Source organism: Cebus imitator, unplaced genomic scaffold (assembly GCF_001604975.1).
Source record: "Cebus imitator isolate Cc_AM_T3 unplaced genomic scaffold, Cebus_imitator-1.0 Scaffold11, whole genome shotgun sequence".
In the NCBI taxonomy this organism is placed as follows: domain Eukaryota; kingdom Metazoa; phylum Chordata; class Mammalia; order Primates; family Cebidae; genus Cebus; species Cebus imitator.
Genome location: NW_016107326.1, coordinates 4,965,017 through 4,988,577, shown reverse-complemented (window position 1 = coordinate 4,988,577; position 23,561 = coordinate 4,965,017). Strand labels below are relative to the sequence as shown.

Genomic DNA, 23,561 nt, shown 5'->3' with positions numbered 1-23,561 from the left:
AAAAAAAAAAAAAAAAAGTAAAAATATCTCCCACAGCTAATGATGACTCAGGGTTAAGTGATTCCCAAAGTATAATATGTGACACCTAAGACAGTATTTTTAATTTCTTACTCTGCAATAATTTCAAACTTAAAATTTCAAGATTTATACAAATAACTCTTGTATACTCTTTATCTACATTTACCTATTATTAAAACTGTACCACAATTTGATTGATTGTTCTCACTTTATATCACTATTATTAGCCAGCACTGCTGAATTGTATATACATTGCTAAATCACATGTATATTGCAAACATCAATATTCCCTACCCCTAAATACTTGAGTGTGTAATTTGTTTTCAGTGTTTTGTGTTTTGTTTTAAGAGACAGGGTCTCACTCTGTCACCCAGGCTGGATTGTAGTGGTGCAATAATGGTTCACGCACTGCAGCCTCAAATTCCCAGGCTCAAGTGATCCCCTGCCTCTGCAAATAGCTGGGACTTCAGGTATATGCCACCATGTCTGGCTAATTTTTTTTTTTTAATTTTGCAGAGACAGGGTCTCACTATGTTGCCCAGGCTGGTCTCAAACTGCTGGCCTCAAGCAGTCCTCCCGCCTCAGCCTCCCAAAGCACTGGGATTATACCCATGAGCCACCAGGCCTGGCTTTACGTGTGTAATTTCCTAAAAACAAGATCAATGTGGTCCATAACCACATTACACTTCTTAATTTAGGATATTTACCATTAATGCAATACTGTAATCTACAGATCATATTCAATTTTTCCAACTGTCCCAATAGTGGCCTTTAAAGTATCCCTCCTATCTGGCCAAAATCCAAGTCAGAATCATGTATTACATTTTGTTACTATGTTCCTTTAGTTTCTCTTAAGCTGAAAGTTTCTTAGCCTTTTTTTTCTGTCACTCCTAAGACAAAAAAAAAAAAAATTCCTGAATTTGAGTTTGTCTATTTCTTCAAAATTAGATTCAAGCTTTTATTTTTGTAAGACTACCTCACATGTGATGTTCTGTACTTCTCAGTGCATCCCATCAGGAAGAATGGGATGTCAATTTTCAATGGGAAATATATTTTTATTTTAAGTTCTATAGTTAAACTAATGTATAAACCCCACAATGTCACAGACATAAGATGTGACTAATTTTTATAAATTCATATAAAGAAAAACTTAATACAGAAAGTACGAACATTGACAAGGATTAACTACATGTGATACATAGGTTAAACCAAATTCAAAATTACAATGCAAAGGAAAGTCCACTTGAGGTTTCTTTCAACATTAATAGAAACACATGGGTTAGTTACCCTTAAAGGCTGTGAGACCATAATTAAGAGATTAAAAACTATAAGGACCCCCCAGCAAAATACTTATATATCAACACAGACTTTTAACAGATACAAGCATACCTCATCTTACTGTGCTTTATTGTATTTCACACACACACACACACACACACGTTTGTGCGTGTGTGTAAAAGATGGAGGTCTTGCTACATTGCCCAGGCTGGAGTACAGTGGCTATCACAGGCACAATTATAGCTCACCAAAGCCCTGAACTCCCGGGCTCAAGCAATCCTCTCACCTTAGCCTTGTGAGTAGCTGGGACTACATGCATATGTATCATCATACCCAGCCTAATCCACAGCAAGCTCCTAACTGTCCTCAATTGTATGAAGGCTAAGAGAGGTGAGGAAGCTGCAGAAGAAAAATCTGAAACTAGGAGAGGTTGGTTCATGAGGTTTAAGAGTAGAAGGTATCTCCATTGCATAGTACAAGGAGAAGCAGCAAATGCTGATGTACAAGCTGCAGTGAGTTATCCAAAAGATGTTGCTAACATCATTGATGAAGGTGGCCACAATAAGCAACAGATTTTCAACACAGGAAAAACAGCCTTCTATTGGAAAAAGATGCCATCTAGGACTTTCACCACTAAACAGAAGTCAATTCCTGGCTTCAAAGAACAAGCTGACTCTCTTGTTAGGGGCTAACGCAGCTGGTGACTTTCAGTTGAAGTCAATGCTCACTTACCATTCTGAAAACTCTAGGACCCTTAAGAATTATACTAAATATACTTTGTCTGTGTTTTATCAATGGAACAACAAAGCCTGGATGAATGAATGCACATCTGTTTATAGCCTAATATACTGAATATTTTAAGCCCACTGTTGAGACCTATTGCTCAGAAAAAAATGTGTGTGTGTGTGTGTGTGTGTGTGTGTGTGTAGATATTCCTTTTAAAATATTCTCTTTTTTTTCTTTTAGATGGAGTTTCACTCTTGTTGCCCAGGCTGGAGTGCAATAACACAATCTCAGCTCACCACAACCTCCAACTCCGAGGTTCAAGCAATTCTCCTGCCTCAGCCTCCCGAGTAGCTGGGATTATGGACAAGCACCACCACACCTGGCTAATTTTGTATTTTTGTAAAGACAGGGTTTCTCCATGTCAGTCAGGCTGGTCTCAAACTCCCAACCTCATATAATCCGCCCACCTCAGCCTCCCAAAGTGCTGGGATTACAGGCATGAGCCACCACACCCAACCCCTTTTAAAATATTTCTATTCATTGACGATGCACCTGGTCACTCAATAGCTCTGACGGAGATGAACAAGGAGATGAATGCTGTTTTCATGGCTGCTAATACAACATTCATTCTGCAGCCCCCAAATCAAGGAGTAATTTTCACTTTCAAGTCTTATTATTTAACAAATAGATTTTTCAAGACTATAGCTGCCATAAACAGTGATTCCTCTGATGGATCTGGACAAAGTGAAATGAAAAACTCCTGCAAAGTATTCATCATTATAGATGCCATTAAGAACATTCGTAATTCATGGGAGGAGGTCAAAACATCAACATTAACAGGACTTTGGAAGAAGTGAATTCCGGCCCTCATGGATGACTCTGAGGGCTTCAAGACTTAAATGGAGGAAGTTACTGCAGACATGGCAGAAACAGCAAGAGAACTAGAATTGGAAGTGGAGCCTGAAGATAGATACTGAAATGCTGTAATCTCATGATAAAACTTGAATGGACAGGGACTTGTTTCTTACAGATAAGCAAAGAAAGTGACTTCCTGAGATGGAATGTACTCCTGGTGAAGATGCTGTGAACACTGCTGAAATGACAACAAAGGATTTTGAATATTCCATAAACTTAGTTGATAAAGCAACAGCATGGTTTGAGAAGACTGACGCCAATTTTCCAAGTTCTACCATGGGTAATATGCTATCAGACAGCATTGCATATTACAGAGAAATTTTTCATGAAAGGAAGACTCTGACACAGCAAACTTCATTATTGCCTTATTTAAGAAATTGCCACAGCCACCCCAACCTTCAGCAACCAACATCCTAATCAGTCAGCAGCCATCAACACTGAGGCAAGCCACACCACTAGCAAAATGATTATAACTTGCTAAAGGCTCAAATGATTCTTAGCATATTTATCCATAAAGCATTTTTCTTTTTTTTTTAGTTGATCAAATTCAGATGGGATGACACTTAAAGCATTTTTAAAGTAAGGCACATACATTATTTATACAATGTATTGCATACAATAGATTACAGTGTGATATCACCACAATTCTTATATGCACTGGGAAAATACAATTTTCATGTATTTCTCTTTATTGCGATATTCATTTTACTGTGACAGTCTGGAACCAAACCCCCAATATCTCCAAGGTATGCCTGTATATGAAAATCATATTATTATTTCAGTAGTTTATGGATAATGAAGGGTATATTTGTTATACCAATACAATTAGTCTATCTATTCTTTTATTTTGAGACAGAGTCTTGCACTGTCACCCAGGCTAGAGTGCAATGGCTTGATCTCAGCTCACTGCAGCCTCCACGTCCCGGGTTCAAGCAATTCTCCTGCCTCAGCTCCTGAGTAGCTGGAATTACAGGTGCCTGCCACCATGCCTGGCTAATTTTTTGTATTTTAAGTAGAGACAGGGTTTAATTATGCTGGCCAGGCTGGTCTCAAACTCCTGACCTCATCATTCGTCTGCCTTGGCCTTCCAAAGTGCTGGGATTCCAGGTGTAAGCCACCGTGTCTGGCCCGTCTAGCTATTCTTTAAAGCAATTATCTGATATCAAATTTAGTTAAGGTCAACAAACAAAAAGAATTCTTGAATTTCTTTGTGCCACAAGACATGCTGTACATCTGTTTGAATAAACTGTATATTACTTTAACAGAATAAAGATGTTTAGTATTAACAGAGGCTTCAAAGATAATTATCTACACAAAATTGTTTAAAAGCCTACTCATGCATAATCCTAAGAACATCCTTCAATCTACTTAGAAAAAAATACAGTTAAATTTTTAGAAACTGGAAGAGCATATGTACTTCAGTTCTTTCTTATCCTAATTTGTATGTTTTAGTCCCTAGCTTTATGGTTGAAATCTGTTCACTCATTTTTCTAAATTCCATGTTGCAAGTCAATCGTATTCCCTCTGCCATCATGGAGCTTATATTATGCATGGAAAAAAAAAATCTTTGAAGAGCTAATTATACAACTTACAATTTAATATAAAATGGTTTCGGGAGTGTCTTAGTCCGATTGTTATGGCTGCTAACAGAAAACCTGAGATTGGGTAACTTATAAAGGAAAGAAATATTAGTATGTTTCTCAGTTCTGAATGCTGGGAAGTCCTAGAGTATGGTGCCAGCTTCTGCTCAGCAACTTCTTGCTGCATTATCCCATGGCAGAAAGCAAATGGCAAGCAAGTGCTTGAGGGGCCCGACTTGCTTTATAACAACCTCTGGAAATAACTAACCCACTCCTGCATTAATGTACTCAAGAAGGTAGAGCCCCATGACCTAATCACCTCTTAAAGACCTCCACCTCTTAATACTGTTACAATGTCGATTAAATTTCAACCTGAGTTTTGGAGGGGACAAACATTCAAACCGTAGCAGAAAGAAAGGAGAAAAAGTGGTGGTAAAAGAAGTAAGCTCACTCCCACACAGGAAAATTGGAAGCGGATTTTGATAACAAAGGATTTTCCTATAACAGCATAAATTCATAGAACTCACATATGTGGGCAAGGTGCAGTGGCTCATGCTTGTAACCCTAACACATTAAGAGGCTGAGATAGGCAGACCACTTGAGACCAGGAGCTTGAGACCAGCCTGGGCAACAAGGCAAAACCCAATCTCTACTAAAAATACAAAAGTGAGCCAGGCGTGACAGCACATGCCTATAGTCCCAGCTACTTGGAAGGCTGAGGTGGGACGATCATCGTGATTGTGCCACTGAACTCCAGTCTAGGAGACAGAGTGAGACCACATCTCAAGAAAGAAAGAAAAACTAAAAATTGTTTTTAAATCATATATGTAAAGCATTTTTTTCCTGCATTTCTTCACTAAATTTGGGGATCTTGCCAAGATTTTCTCTTTGCTCTTTCTACCATGTTGTAGAAGTTTGCTTTTCCCTTCTCTACAAGACAAATTAAAAAATCTCTTATGAACATTTCCCCATACAATCAACACTGAAAAAGCTCAAAAAAAAAAAAAGATAATTTCAAGTATCCAGCTAAGCTTCAAAATTAATTTTTCCCCTAGGGCTTCCATCAGGCTTTTCTCAACACAGACCTAGAAATCACACTTCTCTCTAGCCTTCCTAAATAAAAATTCATTAAAGTTATAGGAATGTTTGAAGAAGCTTTCATTTTGTATATGTTATTAAAACTTTGTGTATACAAAGTGAAACATTTTTATAAAGGTAATATTTATACTTTTTAAAAACCACTTGCAACTGATTCGAACACAAAGTAAAATTTTACAGGGAAATTTTATAATTATAGATAATGTTTAGGTCACTTTTCTAAATTGGAAAAGTCCACTTGCAGTCCTATTGGAGTTCTACAGAGGGAGCTAGTATCACAAATAATAAAGTTATAATACACCAAACTTCAAAAAAAAAAAAAAGACCTTGTCTATGGAAATATCAGATTCCCATTCATCAATATGAGCTCAGTTTATCCTCTAAGGTTTACCTTAACAATTAGCCGACTCAAAATAAAACACAGTATTACCTACACACTGTGACATATTTCTAATGAACCATACTAAAACTTATAAAATATAATAGTAGAGTTTTCAGGGTTAGATTGGCTGCTAACAAATACTAAAAGTTCCCTTAAGACCCCCAAGTCTATGTCAGTCCCAAAAGGTCTGACTCAACCCTTAAGGGGAAATAGTGTTGGCATAACTCTTACATTAAAATCTGCCATAGCTACATTCTCAAAATATTCCTGTTTGTTGTAGACCAAGAAGAAAGAGAATTCATCATAGCAGCAATTTCTCTCTCTATTCTGCTACCCTTGATAAAATTCATCCCATAAATATATCTTGTCAAGTAAATTGTAGGTAGGGATCAATGAACTACACTTTAACTAAAAAACTCTGAATAAACTTTCTAGGAAACACCTTATCTTTCCCCCTAAAAATTGAAGGGAAAGATCATTACCCTTTTTTTTTTTTTTTTTTTTTTTTTTTTTGATGAGGACTTTTATGCTAGAAATTCAGAAGCTATACCCTGAGGGATTACTGAATAGACTAAAAGAGAAGTAGCTAACAAAAGAAATCATTTGTTCAGTGGACAGTAAGAGAAAAGCACTAATCTAAACCCAAAATGATATTTGAGGGACTTAAGTTTGGAAGACTAAGTGATTAAACAAAGTTAAGGTCTTAAACTGTGTTAAGCAGAAGTGCATTGCCCCTAATTTCCTCTCCCATATGGTTTCAACTTAAGATACGTCACAAGAGAAATTTGCATAAATTTAGAAAATGCAATTAAGGCAGTAGCCATTTCATTCCAAAGGCAATCATTGGTTAAAGGCAGGGAAGGACAGACACAAAGGTATGGGCAGAACTGTAATCTGTCCTTACTCATCCCCACTCTACCACCTCCACAACTACCAGGACCAAGCCTATCACCAGATATTTCACTAAAAGCCCATAGTGGTAGCTGCAAAGAGCCTACAACACACAAACCTCCTTCACAGTGTCCCTACAGCAGTAGAACATGTTTACCTGCTTTTGAAAGGTCTAACTCACTAACCTACATCAAAAGGCAGATTAGCAACTTTTCTCTCACATTTTTTGGATCTTAATATCCGTAGTTTTTCCCATGATTAAATAAGATTTAATTCCTGTAATAAATTCCTTATTTCTTAATAATCATAGTGGCACTGAATTCTAACTGATACCCCAAGACTATAGCCTATGGCAAAGCTCATACATAAAGTTTCTTCTAATGCCAAGTCCAGGGCACCATACAGTTCTTCATAAGTAGAAGGTAGCAATTTAGAATTCCTTAAGGGTTATAAGATTTTACTACTAACAACATACATTTTTCATTCACCTATCATTCATGAATATAAAACCATTTTTAATCACAAAATTACTCCTTATAATGAGTTGCCTTTCTTGATTACAGTGTTAATTATTTTCCGGGGCTTTTTTTTGTGGGGGGAAGTTGTTTGTTTTTCGTTTGTTTTCTGGGACGGGTTCTCACTCTGTTGCCCAGGTTGGAGTGCAGTTATGCAATTTTGGCTTGCTGCAGCCTTGACTTCTTGAGCTCAAGCAATCCTCTCACCCCAGTCTCCTGAGGTGAGTGCCATCATGCCCAGCTAATTTTTTTGTACTTTCAGTAGAAACGGGGTTTCACCACATTGCCAAGGCTGATTTTGAGCTCCTGAGCTCAACTGATCCACCTACCTCAGCCTCCCAAAATGCTAGGACTACAGGCATGAGCCTCCACACTCGACCAATTACTTTTTTTTTTTTTTTCTTTTTTTTATAAGACAGTCTCACTCTTGTTGCCCAAGCTGGAGTGCAATGGCGAGATCTTGTTTCACCACAACCTCCGCCTTCCGGCTTCAAGCGATTCTCCTGCCTCAGAGTCCCAAGTAGCTGGGATTACAGGCATGCGCCACCATGCCCGGATAATTTTTTTGTATTATTAGTAGAGACGGGGGTTTCTCCATGTTGGTCAGGCTTGTCTCGAACTTCTGACCTCAGGTGATCCACCCGCATTGGCCTCCCAAAGTGCTGGGATTACAGGTGTGAGCCGTCATGCCCAGCCCAAGTATTTTCTTTTAAGCAACAAAATATTTAAGCAAATCCTTCAGAAGTTTTATAATACAGGTATAAAAATTTCATAGAAGTTATGAGATCCTAGAATTTTAAAGTAAGATAACAATCAAAAGTTCATCAAAAGAGGTGAACTCTAAGCCTGAAATGACCTCAATCAATGCTAGTTTTGGATCTTTACAGAAGTCACCTGACCAACTGACTATATCAGTTAAAAACAAACAAAAAAAAAGCAGCAGCAAAGAAACCCAACACAGATTTACTACTGACTCCTGGAGATGCAGCCTTATAAGCACAATGGTAACTCTTATTACAAGGAACTACTTAAAGCTTAGTTTTAAAAACAATACAGTAAAAGGTTACCTTACAAATATGACTACATATAAAAATAAATAAAAAAAAAATTTTCTTGGCCAGGCACAGTAGCTCACATCTGTAATCCCACACTTGGGGAGGCCAAGGCAAACATATCACTTGAGCCCAGGAGTTCAAGATCAGCCTGGCAACATGGCAAGACCCCATCTCTACAAAAAAAATACAAATATTAGCCATACATGGTGGTGCGCACTGGTAGTCCCAGATACTCAGGAAGCTGACAGGAGGATGGCTTAAGCCCATGAGGTCAGGGCTGCAGTGAGTCACAAACTTTTCTTACAGGAGAGGCATTTATAGCTCAGGATAAAATTTCCAGAGAAAATATCAAAAATGGAAAGAGACTTGTGTGTCTAGAGAAAAGGGCTCCAATGATGACAAAGATGTTAATGAAGATTCTAAGTAAGACTGTTCGAAGAAATGAGAAGGAAAAAAAGAAAAAAGTTATTCTATTTAACATACTACGTGGTTGTAAAATGTACACATTTGACTTCTTTCATGAGCATATCTAAAATATTTTATATCAAGCTGACCAAACAGCTTTGTGTTGCATCCTCTCTTTTGGAAGAATGTAAAGTGCCTTGTATTTGGAAGTGATTAATTCTCTTCAACTCACTCAATATTGGTTATTGGTCTGAAGTGGTTTCTAAAACCACAACACAATACTGTGAAACTGATTCAATCAGCTACTGAATTCACTGTAATCAGTTACTAAGTCTTGCAATGGACATTAATTCCTTTAAAAGGAATTACTGGCTGGGTGTGGTAGATCATGTCTGTAATCACGACACTTTGAGAGCCAAGGCAGGAGGACTCTTGAGCTCAGGAATTTATGACCACCCTGAGCAACATAAGGATACTTCAGCTCTAAAAACAAGGCTGTAGTGAGCCATGATCACGCAACTGTTCTCCAGCCTGGGTGAGGAAGTGAGATCCTGTTTAAAAAAAAAAAAAAAAAGTTCAGTTTTACTTTGTAAAATTAAGAATTTCTCTTCAACAAGGTATGCACTGAAAAAAAAAAAAAAAAAGACTATATACTTAGAGAACTGTTTGGTATGACAAAAACAGGACTTAAATGGGAATCGGAGGACTTGGATTCTGGTCTAGTACTGTCCTTAAGCAGCAACGTAAATTATTGCAAGTCATTTTATCAATGTTACTCTCTCTCACTTTAGTCATGATAAAATATGGATGATGGTTCTAGGGTTCATTTCTAGAATCAAAATACTGTAATTTTAAAGATACAAAAAAAAAAGTGGGCCCTGAAAACAGGATCATAAAAATGTTTATGATATTTTTAAAACTGTACCTTATTATGAACAACAAAAAAATTAAACACTTAACTTTGCTGTTGGTCCTAACTTCTTTATTCTAATTTTGACTTTTTGCTTCACAGGGTTTTTCTCTCTCTCTCTCTCTCTCTCTCTCTCTCTCTCTCAGCTTTACAGGCAACCAGTTCTTAGATCATTCTTACCAAAAAAAAAAAAAAAAGATTCTTTTGACACAGGGTCTCATTCTGTCACCCAGGTTGGAACACACTGACACAGATCACAGCTCACTGCAGTCTGGACCTTCTGAGCTCAAGTAATTCTTCTACCTGAGTCTCCAAAGCAGCTGAGGCTACAGGCACGCACCACCACACCCAATTACTATTTTTAAATTTTTGTAGAGACAAGAGTCTCACTATGTTGTCCAGGCTGTTCTCCAACACCTAGACTCAAGCAATCCTCCTGCCTCAGCCTCCCAAAGTGCTGGGATTATAGGCACAAGCCCAGTCTATGATTTTGATGTTTTCAAAGAACTGCTAAGTCACAACATTAACAATAATTAAGAGCATGCCAGATGTTATTGTATCTAACTACCCTGACCTATTCCTAAACATTCCTCTTAAACACTTATAACTCTCCTGCTGATCTGAAGATTGACACTATTCTCTAAGAAATTATATTTTTTACACTGCACCAAAGATCATAGCCTGAGCAGGTCCTTTCTAATATCCTTGAAGGTTCATGCCTATTGCATAATTTATTTGCTTTCTCCCATCTCATCATAACTGTAAACTGGCGAACACTTAAATACCATAATATAATTAACTTTTATAAGACAAAATTTAAAAATTTAAGGGGTAATCCTGATAAAATAATTTAACTTTTGACATTTAAAAATCATAAATAGGCCGGGTGTGGTGGCTCATGCTTGTAATCCCAGCACTTTGGGAGGCTGAGGCAGGTGGATCATGAGGTCAAGAGATCGAGACCATCCTGGCCAACATGGTGAAACCCCATCTCTACTAAAAAACACAAAAATTAGCTGGGCATGGTAGCGCACACCTGTAGTCCCAGCTACTCAAGAGCCTGAGGCAGGAAAATTGCTTGAATCCAGGAGGCAGAGGTTGCAGTGTGCTGAGATCACGCCACTGCACTCCAGGCTGGCACCTGGCAACAGAGCAAGACTCTGTCTAAAAAAAAAAAAAAAAAAAAAAAAAAAACAAAAAAACAAAAAAAAAAACCATAAATAGAATTCATTCACTATCAGAAGGGAAAATATACTTCATGTTTAGAACAGTATACACTGCTTACAAAAGTTCACTGTTTACCTTGGTAGCTATCTTAAAAAGTTGGGTAAATAAATGTGAATCCCTTTTAAGGAGGTTTTCCCCTTGCCTTATAGCAAACAAAAAACATCTTCAGATATCATGTTACTCTGTGTTAAGTGGTATGGATACTTCTGAATTTATTTATATTTTCATTTGGAATTCACCCCTAACTCCAGACAACTTTAACTTTCCTTAACTAAATCTTTATGATCAGATCTCAAAATTCAAGGTGAAACAAAATTTATATATTCATAAAATATTCATGGAAACAAAGTGGTTCTACTTTTGATAACTGCAGATGTGTCCAAAATTTTTAAAAACCACTACTGGAGAGTAAGATGCCATTTATAAATAAAATCAGTATCTTCTACTTTTTCTTAAACCACTTTACCGAGGTACGATTAATATATAAAAAGCTGCACAGTATCTTTTCTTTAAATAATACCTAGCACAATGGAAAGTAAGTAAAAATATTTGGTAAAATAGTGATGTTTCCTTAATTTATTTTAAATTACTCCATTTACAAAACTACAACTGAAAAAAACTAGAAAGCTGTTTAAACCAGTTCATTACTGGATCATGCATAGAGCAAAGTATAAATCCTACAGTTTTAGATTAATCATATTGCAACTTTAATTGCTCAGCTTTCTCTACTTAAAATCATCCCCCAAGGTCTTCGGTAAGTAGAATAATGAAAAACAGGAAATTGAAAAAAATCACTTTGCTTAGAAAAACAAGTGTCACTGCTAACCAATAATTCCTTGTTTTCCCATGCCTATCTTCACACAGAGAAACAAGCATATTTGTGGAGCGTCAGTGACTAAGTGTATATAAAATCTGAATCATGAAATTTCAGGAATTAAAAATGTTTTTAATGAAAATATACTTAAAATTTATTAATATCAAGATAATTAGAACTATCATTGTACTCTCTTATTCTTTATTTTTTTTTAAGGCAAGGTCTTACTCTGCTGTCTAGGCCAGAACCCAGTAGAATGAATGATCATGGTTCACTGTAGCCTTGATCTCCTAGGCCCAAGAGGTCCTCCTGCCTCAACTTCCTGAGTAGCTGGTACTACAGGCTCACAACACCTTGTCAGGCTAATTTTTTTTTTCTCATTTTTTTTGAGACAGAGTCTCACTCTGTCATCAAAGCTGGAGTGCAGTGGCGCAATATCAGCTAACTGCAACCTTGGCCTCCCAGATTCAAGCGATTCTCCAGCCTCAGCTTCCCAAGTAGCTGGGATTACAAGCACCTGCCACCACGCCCAGCTAATTTTTGTATTTTTAGTAGAGACAGGGTTTCACCATGTTGGACAGGCTGGTCTCAAACTCTTAAACTCAGGTGATCTGCCCGCCTCAGTTTCCCAAAGTGCTGGGATTACAGGCGAGATCTACTGCGCCCCAGCTTTTTAAAAAATTTTTGTAGAGATGGGGTCTCACTATGTTTCTCAGGCTGGTCTCAAACACCTGGCCTCAAGCAATCCTCCCACCTTAGCCTCCCAAAGTATTGGGATTACATGTGTGAATCACCATGCCAGGCCACTATTTATTAATATCAAGATAATTAGAGCTATCACTATACCCCTGTACACTCTTATTGGTACTCTTATAAAATTAGGGTACATTTTCAAAAAGCAGGTCAATGTGATGGTGCCAACACATTTTTTACAATTTTATGATCAATTAAGCTTTAACAGACTGAAATTAAGAGGTTATAATAATATTTTATAAGAAGAAAGCATGGAATTAGTAAAATTTTGTTTTATATCCACATCTCTTATGTTTTTTAAAGCTTGGTCTTGAACACAAGAGATCTTTTTGTTTCTAATACAGTGGGTGAGTTGTTACATACTCCTTAGCAGACTCTGACTTTCATGACAGCCATCCTCCTAAGATTTTGGCTATTTTAATTCCAAAGACACAAATGAGATTATTTATAAACAGCTTTCATGAATTCATGAAATTCATTAATTCAATAACCATTGAATTTTTTAAAATTAATACTCTGCTTTTATAATGCCATATTCAACTGAATGTTTTCTTCGGTATGTAAATTTAAAACTACAAGGCAGAGAGCCAGCAGTCAAAAATATCAAGACCATCAAATAATGACAAATCAAATGAGTGGCAATACTTAGCAATAATAGAACAAATAAACAACAGAATGTTAATCTGCAAAAATAAAAAGGAATTAACTGATAGACGCAACAACACTGATAAATTTCAAAAATAGAGTAAGTGGCAGAAGCTTTATACAAAATAGGACATACATATGACTCAGTTTATAAGAAATTTTAGAACAGGTGAAACAAACAAAAAAAACTTTGAAATATAAAACTCTAGTTAATGCTATATGTGTTGAAATATTTAGGGGGAAGCATATAGACATCTACGATTTACTTTGAAGTACATCCAAAAAACAGAGGAAGTAATGCATGAATAGAAGAATAAATAGATGATAAAGCAAGTGCAATCATATGTTAAAGGAAAATCTCAGTGGTAAATATATGGGGGAGCAAATATTAAATGTTTAAAACTTTTTATTATAAAATGTAAAGGCTAAGCATGGTAAACTCACGCCTGTAATCCCAGCACTTTGGGAGGCCAAGGTGGGTGGATCACTTGAGGTCAGGAGTTTGAGACCAGCGTGGCCAACATGGTGAAACCCTGTGTCTACTAAAATATAAAAATTAGCTGGGCATGGTGGCAGGTGCCTGTAATCTCAGCTACTCAAAAGGCTGAGGCAGGAGAATCACTTGAACCTGGGAGGCAGAGGTCTCAGGGTCACAGTGAGTGGAGATGGCGCTGCTATACTCCAGCCTGGGCGAAAGAGCAAGGCTCCATCTCAAAAAAATAAATAAATAAATAAAAGTCAGAAACAAGTATCAGTGACCAAGTTGCAGCCATAGAGACGAATTATATCTTGGATAGTTTAAAAACTTTCGGCCAGGGACAGGTGCGGTGGCTCCTGCCTATAATCCCAGCACTTTGAGAGGCTGAGGCGGGCGGATTACTTGAGGTCAGGAGTTCCAGATCAGCCTGGTCAATATAGTGAAACCCTGTGTTTACTAAAAATACAAAAATTAGCCAGGCATGGTGGTGAGCACCTGTAGTCCCAGCTACTCAGGAGACTGAGACAGGAGAATCACTTGAACCCAGGAAGTGGAGGTTGCAGAGAGCTGAGATCATGGCACTGCACTCCAGCCTAGGTGACAGAGTGAGATTCCGTCTCAAAAAAACAACAACAACAACAACAACAACATCAACAAAAACTTTTGGCTGGGCATGGGTGGCTCATGCCTGTAATCCCAGCACTTTGGGAGGCCAAGGCGGGTAGATTACCTAAGGCCAGGAGTTTGAGACCAGCCTGGCTAACATGGTGAAACCCCATTTCCAAAAATACAAAAATACAAAAAATTGGCCAGTCGTGTGGCATATGCCTGTAATCCCAGCTACCAGGAAGGCTGAGGCAGGAGAAACGCTTGAACCCCGAGGCGGAGGTTGCAGTGAGCTGAGAACTCGCCATTGCAATCCAGCTTGAGCAATAAGAGCAACACTATGTCTCAAAAATAATAATAATAATATTTACTCTTTAAAAGCAGATTTCTGATATTTTTAATACTGGTCATAGTCTAAGGACCAAAGGAACTTCCAAGGCTCACCAACTACTTAATTCCCAAAGCAAAAGAAGCTCTGTTACCAGACCTATAAATAATAACCAATGAATGTAACAGTAACAATCACCTGCCCTCTACCCTCGTTGACTATACTAGGCAATAAAGAAACAGGAAAAAAATTTCTTGACAGCATATATATTTGAGAACCCACTATAGAGATTATAAACAAATAAGGATAGACCAAATGTAAAAATACTGATGAAAGGTTAGCATAACAATGGAATATGTAAACGATAAGAATGCATAAGGAAATCCTTTCCTTGAATATTGGTCCTGCCATTGTATAATTAACACTTCATGTGATATCTTAAATAGGAGAAAAGAAAATATTTTGCAAAAGGTTCAAGACAGCTTTTAAAAAGCAGTTTAAAAGTACTTGGAAAAATTATTAATCTCAAGAAAATAACAGTCTTGAGTTAGATGTGAAAATAAAATGTCTTTGGCCAGGCTCAGTGGCTCACGCCTGTAATCCCAGCACTCTGGGAAGCCGAGGCAGGAAGATCACCTGAGGTCAGGAGTTTGAGATCAGCCTGGCCAACATAACAAAACCCCGTCTCTCCTAAAAATACAAAAATTAGCCAGGTGTGGTGGCAGGGGGCCGGTAATCCCAGCTACTTGAGAGGCTGAGGCAGGAGAATTGCTTGAACCCGGGAGTCAGAGGTTGCAATGTGGCGAGATTGCGCCTCTAGCCTGGGCAATAGAGCAAGACTCTGTCTCAAAAATACAAAAATAAAATAAAGTATTTTACCTTGTACCAAACAATAGACATTTACTTTTTCATAAAGCAATGAAAGAAACAAAATTATATTTCTCCATCATTATCATGAGGGTGGGGGATCCACCAGAGTAAGACCCAAAAATTAACAGTGGCAATTTAATTCTATTTTTTCCTTTTTCTGGTAGAGCAGTCAGAAAGAAAACAGGGACAATTTAATATTTTATCTAGAAAGAGAGAAAAAAATGACATATTCCCAATAAGACTTTAATCTAGATGATGGAAATGATGGAATACAACACTACATCTATTAATGTGAACACAGGAGAAATTATGTCCTACGCAAACTTTATGTTGTGTAAATTATATAATGTAGGTTATTGTAATCCTGTTAGGATTAAGATCATAGTGTTAATTATACTTTGTCATTATCTAATTTTGAAAATCAGATGATTTACATATACATATATCAACTTCATAGAGAGAGTAAATTATTTACAACCTACGGTTTAATGAACTTACAGTTCTTTGTGTTTGTCTTCAGCCAAGATTTGGTCATTTGGTTTCAGAGAATACCTACATAACAGAAAAGAAAATTACACTCTTCATACAAACAGTATCAACCTAAGTTGGTTGACCTTTACAAAACAAGCACTCCAACACTGCTATAGGTCTCTGACTTAATTGATCAAACACCAAGAATGCCCAAGTAGATAGGTTTTTTGCTGTTCTATTAGTCATTTCCAGGAACACCATTCCATGGACTGAAAGGAGATCACCTTGACCATGCTTTGAAGATCTTCAATATTCTTCTGAATGGAATTATACACTATTGTATTGCCTGGGTATAAAAACCTTTTAAGTGTTAAACAAGGAATGATTCATATTTTGTCTGCAAAACTTATTTTGATTTTTATTTTTGGACATGGAGTTCTGCTGTTACGCAGGCTGGAGTGCAGTGGTGCAATCTTGGCTCATCACAAACTCTGCCTCCCCAGTTCAAGAAATTCTCAGCCCCCAAAGTAGCTGGGACTACAGGCATGCACCACCACCTCCGGCTAATTTTTGTACTTTATGTAGAAATGGAGTTTCACTATGTTGGCCAGGCTGGTAAAGAGCTCCTGACCTCAAGTGATCTGCCCACCGCATCCTCCCAAAGTACTGGGATTACAGGCGTGAGCCACTGTGCCTGGTCTATTTTCTTCTGTTTAATACTTTTTTTCTTTTCAGCAACATTTTGGAGGCAGAGGAGGAGAAAAAAAATTTTTTCATTGAATAAAAAATAATTTACCAACATTTTAATACATTTGTTATTTTACTCTGTGCTAATTACAATTTAATGACTAAGAGATATTTTTAAATTTACATATTTTGGCTACAAAGTCATATGATAGGGTAATCAATATGCATGAATGACTATAATGTATAAAAATATACTACCTTCATAATGTATGCATGTTACATGCAAAATATAACTTATGCATAAAATATATAAGAATAGAATCTTGTGTGAAAAGTGTAACAGAAATGCAAATTCAAAACAGAAAGGACTATAAAAATTTTAAATGTCCAGAAAGGAAGCCATTTATGTATTTTTATAAATGAATGATAGGAGTATCAAATCATGACGGTACTTAGAGTCCACTAAAAAGAGTGATTTATCAGTATTATTTAAAGTTGCTAAAAATCATTGGCTGGGCATGGTGGCTCATGCCTATAATCCCAGCACTTTGGGAGGCCAAGGAGGGTGGATCACTTAAGGTCAGGAATTCAATTCCAGCCTGGCCAACATGGCAAAATTCCATTTCTACTAAAAATATAAAAATTAGCCAGGGGTGGTAGCAGGAGCCTGTGATCCCAGCTACTGGGGAGGCTGAGGCAGGAGAGTCACTTGAACCCAGGAGACAGAGGTTGTAATGAGCCGAGATTGCGCCACTGCACTCAAGCCTGGGTGACAGAGTGAGACTCCATAAAAAAAANAAAACAAGGCCTGGTGGGGTGGCACATGCTGTAATCCCAGCACTTTGGGAGGCCGAGGCGGGCAGATCACAAGGTCAAAAGATTAAGACCATCCTGGCTAATGCGGTGAAACGCTCTCTCTAGTAAAAACACAAAAAATTAGCCAGGCGTGGTGGCACACACCTGTAGTCCCAGCTACTTGGGAGGCTGAGGCAGGAGAATCACTTGAACACGGGAGGCAGAGGTTGCAGTTAACCGAGATCACGCCACTGCACTCCAGCCTGGGCCACAGAGCAAGACTCCGTCTCAAAAAAAAAAACATAAAAAGTAATGTGTGAGGAAGTACTTCTTTATCAGAACATATTTATAAAATATGAAAGTTTCTAAGTTTGAAACCACTGGAGGCTGGGCACGGTGGCTTACGCCTGTAATCCCAGCACTTTGGGAGGCCGAGGCGGGCAGATCACCTGAGGTCAGGAGTTTGAGACCAACCTGACCAACATGGAGAAACCCCCTCTCTACTAAAAAGTACAAAAAATTAGCCAGGCATGGTGGTACATGCCTGTGATCCCAGATGCTCAGGAGGCTGAGGCAGGAGAATTGCTTGAACCCAGGAAGCGGAGGTTGTGGTGAGCCAAGATGGTGCCACTACATTCCAGCCCAGCAACAAGAGCAAAACAAGTGAGAGAGAGAGAGAGAGAGAGAGAGAGAGAGAGAGAGAAGGAGGAAAGGAGGGAGGGAGGGAGGGAGGGAGAGAGAGAGAGAGAAGGAGGGAAAGATGGAGGGAGGGAGGGAGGGAGGGAGGGAAGGAAGGAAGGAAAAAGAAAGAAAGGAAGAAAGAAACCACTGGACTTGATGATATCTATGTCTTAGCAAAGTGCCTGGCACATACAATAGGCACTCAACCAATGACTGTCTCTCACTGGTTATTGATAGAGAAATAACAAACATACTTCTTGTCTTTAAAAACCTCACAATTCAGTAATAAAAATAACTGCTCATAGTGTGATGTTACAATAAAGTTAAGTACAGTGTATAAGGCTGCAAAAGCAGGTGTAATAAGTCTCCTCCCTAAAAGTCAAACAAGGGGGCAGTGTTTATCTGTTCACCAAGGTTCTCTTCCTTGCCCATCTCAGCTCTCTTCTTTGCCCTTTCCTCATAAACAAACTTCCTTTTTAAAGTCTCAAGATAAGAATTTGAAGGGAATTGGGAAGTAAGACAGAAGAAAGGGACTGTGATAAGCAAGAAGCAAGAAGGCAAGAATAGTCTGATTTTTATCAAACCACCGAAGGAGAAATTTTACTCTCCTAATTCATACAGTATATCTCCAGGTCTTCAACAATGAATCGGAAACATTCATCTTGAACTGTTCTCTAGGCAAATTAGTTCTCTAATCCCAAACCAGCTTTAAAAGCAGGCACTCTTAGTATTCCTCTCTCTAATTTGATTTCCCACTGTCCTGAGCCAGTGCTTCCTAGGAATCTGTCCTATACACATGCTCCCCGGAGGTGGCCAAACTATAAAGTTTAAGGACAAAGTACCCAACATTGCACTCACTTCTGACACCAGTAAAAAGAGGATGGTTGTGTCTGTAGTAAACATGTATTTTTTTCTTGTCATTATTCCCTAAATAACAGTGTAACAACATACCATTTATTACTATTATTATTTTTTTTTTTTAGAGATGGGGGTTTCACTGACACCTAGGCTGGGGTGCAATGGCATGATCATAGCTCACTGCTGCCTTGAACTACAGGTCTCAGGAAAGCCTCACACCTCAGCCTCTTGAGCAGCTGGGACTACAGGCACATGTCACCATGCCCATCTAATCTTTCAATTTTTAATTTTTTTTGTAGAGATGGTGGCTATGTTTCTCAGGCTGGTCTCACATTGTCGGACTCAAGTGATTCTCCCACCTCAGCCTTTCAAAGTACTGGCATTAACAAGTGTGAGCCACTGTACGTGCCCACATCTACACTGCATTAGGCTTTATAAGTAATCTGGAGATGATTTAAAACATGTGGGAGGATGTGCATAAATTATATATAAATACTACACTATTTTATATAAAAACCTGAGCATCAATGGATTTTCGCGTCCAAGGGGAATCCTGGAACCAATCCCCCACAGACTGCAAGGGGCACCTGTACAGCCTGTGAGTCTATCATGTTTAATGTATTATTTGAATACTCAATGTTTTAAATTAATAAACATCAAATGGAAAAGTCAACTCAGTGGAAAGCTATAACTCAACTTCCCACCATGTCTTTCATAGAATGATGTAAAACACAGCCTATATTTTGGTTGAGTTTTGTTTCCTAATGGCATAATTAGATAGATATTCTTCTTTTATAATCAGTTCTTAGCATGAACATAATTCCTACAAATCAGACCAAATGATACAGTGGTAGTTCTCAACATCTTTTTTTTCCCCTAAATTACTGCTGGAGAAAAATGACATACACTCCAAAGAACAGAAGATGGGGAAGCAAGAGGGAGCACAGGGCAGGGCCCTCTTTATTCTACCTCTAGGCCCTAGACAGAGAACGCTTGAGTGAGAAAAACACTAGATTACAAATAGAAAAACCTGCAAATATCATCCTGATTCTGCCATTAACTCATTTTCTGAACTGAGCAAGCTATTTAATTTCACTAATGAGGACAAAACTACCTATGTCAAAGGGTTGCTATCCAGATCAAATAACATTACACAAAATGTGTCCAGCGCATTATTTAACAATTATAATACTCATCCCTGCCCCTTCTTCTTGGAATCTTCCACCCCTATAAAATGAAGAATTCAATTAGCTCAAAAAGGGAGGAATGGGCACTTTTAAACGTTCATAACTTTTATAAGAGTCTTTCATTGAGACTGAAACAAACACTTTTTATTCAAATATGCTCCTTCTCTGAAGAATAGCATAGCACAGAACTTAGTGCTTGGAAAGGTCCAGGTACATACTGTGAAGTTCCGAAATAGGACAGTCATAAGAGAGGTGCCATGCCTAATGTTACACAGTTAATGTCAAGTTAAGACTTGGTACATAGCAGATGACAATAAAATATTCTACAAATACTTAGAACTAAAATTGCCTTCCAAGAATTAAATAAGTAAAATTTCTATAAATCTACAAATATTACCACATAGTCCAAAGAATCCCAATAATATCAAGTAAAGTTTTACAGAATTGGCAGAACCAATCAGGTAGACAGTGTGGATACAACAAGATCTTAAACAACATATTTAATTGGCTCTTCAAATAAAAATTGATTAAAATAGAAAGGAAGAAAATGGGATGCAAAAGCATTAATCACTACAACAATGTTTGAGACTAACACTAGAGTGAAACATAAGAAGCTTATAAAGAAACAGATTAACAGTAAATCACAGGGTTAGAATAAAAAGGCAAAAAGTTACAAGGTTTATGAAAATAATATTTTTAAATCTCATTAGCAAAGTAAATGAGGATTAAAACTCAGAGAAAGCTGAAAGAAAAAAAATTAAACTACATTTAAACCATTTAAACCTGAATACATAAATAGAACTATACCCTCTGTATTCTTAATTTTTCTTATGCTTTTTTAAAAAGAATTTTTGGATAATTGTTCAAAATGAATAGCCACATATTTTTATTAAAGGAAATTCTAAAATTTGGTACTTGGAAGGTATCGATATTACTGCTTAGCTCTTGGGTCACATCAACAAAACCAGCCCATGTTATATTAATCTCCCATTTGTTTGCTAATACATTCTATTTCTGGCTTCTGTCACCATACTTCCACTGTGATTTACGTAGCAGAGGGCACCACTGACATTCCATTCAAATATAGTGGTACCTTTTAGGCATTACTTTACTATATATCTCTGTTGCATCAGATATTATTAACTATTCTTTTTTTTTTTTTTTTGAGACGGAGTTTCGCTCTTGTTACCCAGGCTGGAGTGCAATGGCGCGATCTCGGCTCACCGCAACCTCCGCCTCCTGGGTTCAGGCAATTCTCCTGCCTCAGCCTCCTGAGTAGCTAGGATTACAGGCACATGCCACCATGCCCAGCTAATTTTTTGTATTTTTAGTAGAGACAGGGTTTCACCATGTTGACCAGGATGGTCTCGATCTCTTGACCTCGTGATCCACCCGCCTCGGCCTCCCAAAGTGCTGGGATTACAGGCTTGAGCCACCGCGCCCGGCCTTTATTAACTATTCTTATATAAACTCATAGTACTTCATCAGACCTTGTCTTAGTTCTGCTTTTTCTTAATCTCATTCTATAGTCACTCTTTATCTATCCATCTATTAAATGTTCTACCTTCTAGCCCACTTCACCTTTTACTTTTTACTTTTTTTTTTTTTAGAAAGGCTCATCTATTAGTTGCTTTAAATACCACCTTCATAATAAATAAAAACAGTGCTAATAATGGCTACCATTTATTGAATATTGTGTCTAACGATGTACAATTAAGTACAGTTAAAGAGTCAAGGTGAGGCACTGTAGCTCACAAGTGTAATCCCAGCACTTTGGGAGGCCAAGGTGAGAGGAGTTCAAAACCAGCATGGGCAACATAGTGAGATCCATCTCTAAAACATAAATTTGTTTAAATTAGCTGGGCATAGTGGAGCACATGCCTGTAGTCACAGCTACTCAGGAGGCTGAGGTAAGAAAATCACTTGAGCCCAGGAGACTACAGTGAGGGTATGACAGCACCACTCACTGCATCCAGACTGGGCAATACAGCATGCTAGACCCTGTCTCCAAAAACAAAAGGAGTCCAGCCGTGACTCTTCTGCCTGACAAAAAAACATAAATCCAACTGAATATGCCTACCTGGATATCACAGTCATCTCAAGCATGAACAAAATTCAATGCACTCTCTCAACCTCCTCTTCCACATCCTCCGCCTACACTCCATAACTCAGTTGTAAATGCCACCATCATTCAGACACCAAAGTCAAAAATTCAAATGTTATCTCTGACTCCTTTATTCTCTTCATTAAATCAATCAAGTCTTACCTGGATAACACTAAAGTATTATTACACTATCTCTCCCAACCATTCCATCATAACTACAGTGATCAGGTCATCATTTCTCAACAGGTTTATCACTACAGCCTCCTCAAATCTATTGATCCAGTACAGAAACAGCAATTCACATAATCCTAAAATGTGAATCCAACCATGTCATCTGCCTGCTTAAATCTCTCAAGTGCCCTCCACTGCCAATAATAGTGGCATGAGACATTTCAACCTCCTCAGTAGCCAATAATATTAGCTAACATACACCAAACATACAAATAATCTCACTCAATCCTCACAAGAACCCTAATATCCTTATTTTAGTCACAAGGAAACTAAGCTTCCATAGATAAACAAGGTCACACAGCTCCAGGGCATACTCTTAACCTCTATTTTATAATGCCACTGGGAAGAAGTAAGTGATTTCTTTCCACATCTATCTCCTCAATTAGACTACAAGCTGCTTAAAGGCAAAACAGTTATTTAACATTGTATTCCCGGTAACCATAAAGCATGTGCTCCAAAAAGTGTGTGTTGAGCTGTGAAATGAACTGTTTAAAAAGAATCCATGTTTAGGCATCCTGAGAAGTACCATTTCCTTCAACATTCAAAGTTAGGTTTGAACATCAAAGAACCCAAAGAACAGCATCTCATATCGGCAAAATGAAGGAAAGTACTCTGTGTTCATTTAGGATCCATAATTTAGGTTGTTTTTTGAGGAAGCCCCAGAGCAACTCAGGAACAGTCACTTAATATGTGAAATGACATAGACTCAAATAGCAATTTACTTATATTCCAAGAATTTAGGACTCTGAAAGAGAGAAGCAGAATAACCAAAGACTTTCTTTTAATGTGGGTCACAAGGTAGTCAAGTAAGAGAAAATATTCAAACTTAAGTAGCATTTCTGACCACCACCAATAATCGAGAATGCTATGGAAAAACATACCATACACACAATAGATTATTTGAAAGATATCTTTTTAAAAAAATAAACATATAAGGAGAAATGTAAAATTTTACAATAAACCTAAGCTGTACTTAATCATAAATGCTAATTATATATGGCTATTAAAATTTAATTAAAATAAAACAAAATGTTGAAATTCATCAGTTGCACT

General features: G+C 37.6%; 1 protein-coding gene across 6 annotated transcripts in view; it reads right to left on the bottom strand.

Moving 5' to 3' along the window:
- The window catches only part of ADK (adenosine kinase), a 578,382-nt gene that overhangs the window by 498,823 nt on the left and 55,998 nt on the right, over positions 1–23,561 (bottom strand). For all 6 annotated transcript variants that reach the window (XM_017548629.2, XM_017548620.2, XM_017548645.2 and 3 more), the window contains exon 3: positions 15,993–16,046. In XM_017548629.2, coding sequence (XP_017404118.1) covers positions 15,993–16,046 — 54 coding nt within the window. The remainder of the gene's footprint in view (positions 1–15,992; positions 16,047–23,561) is intronic.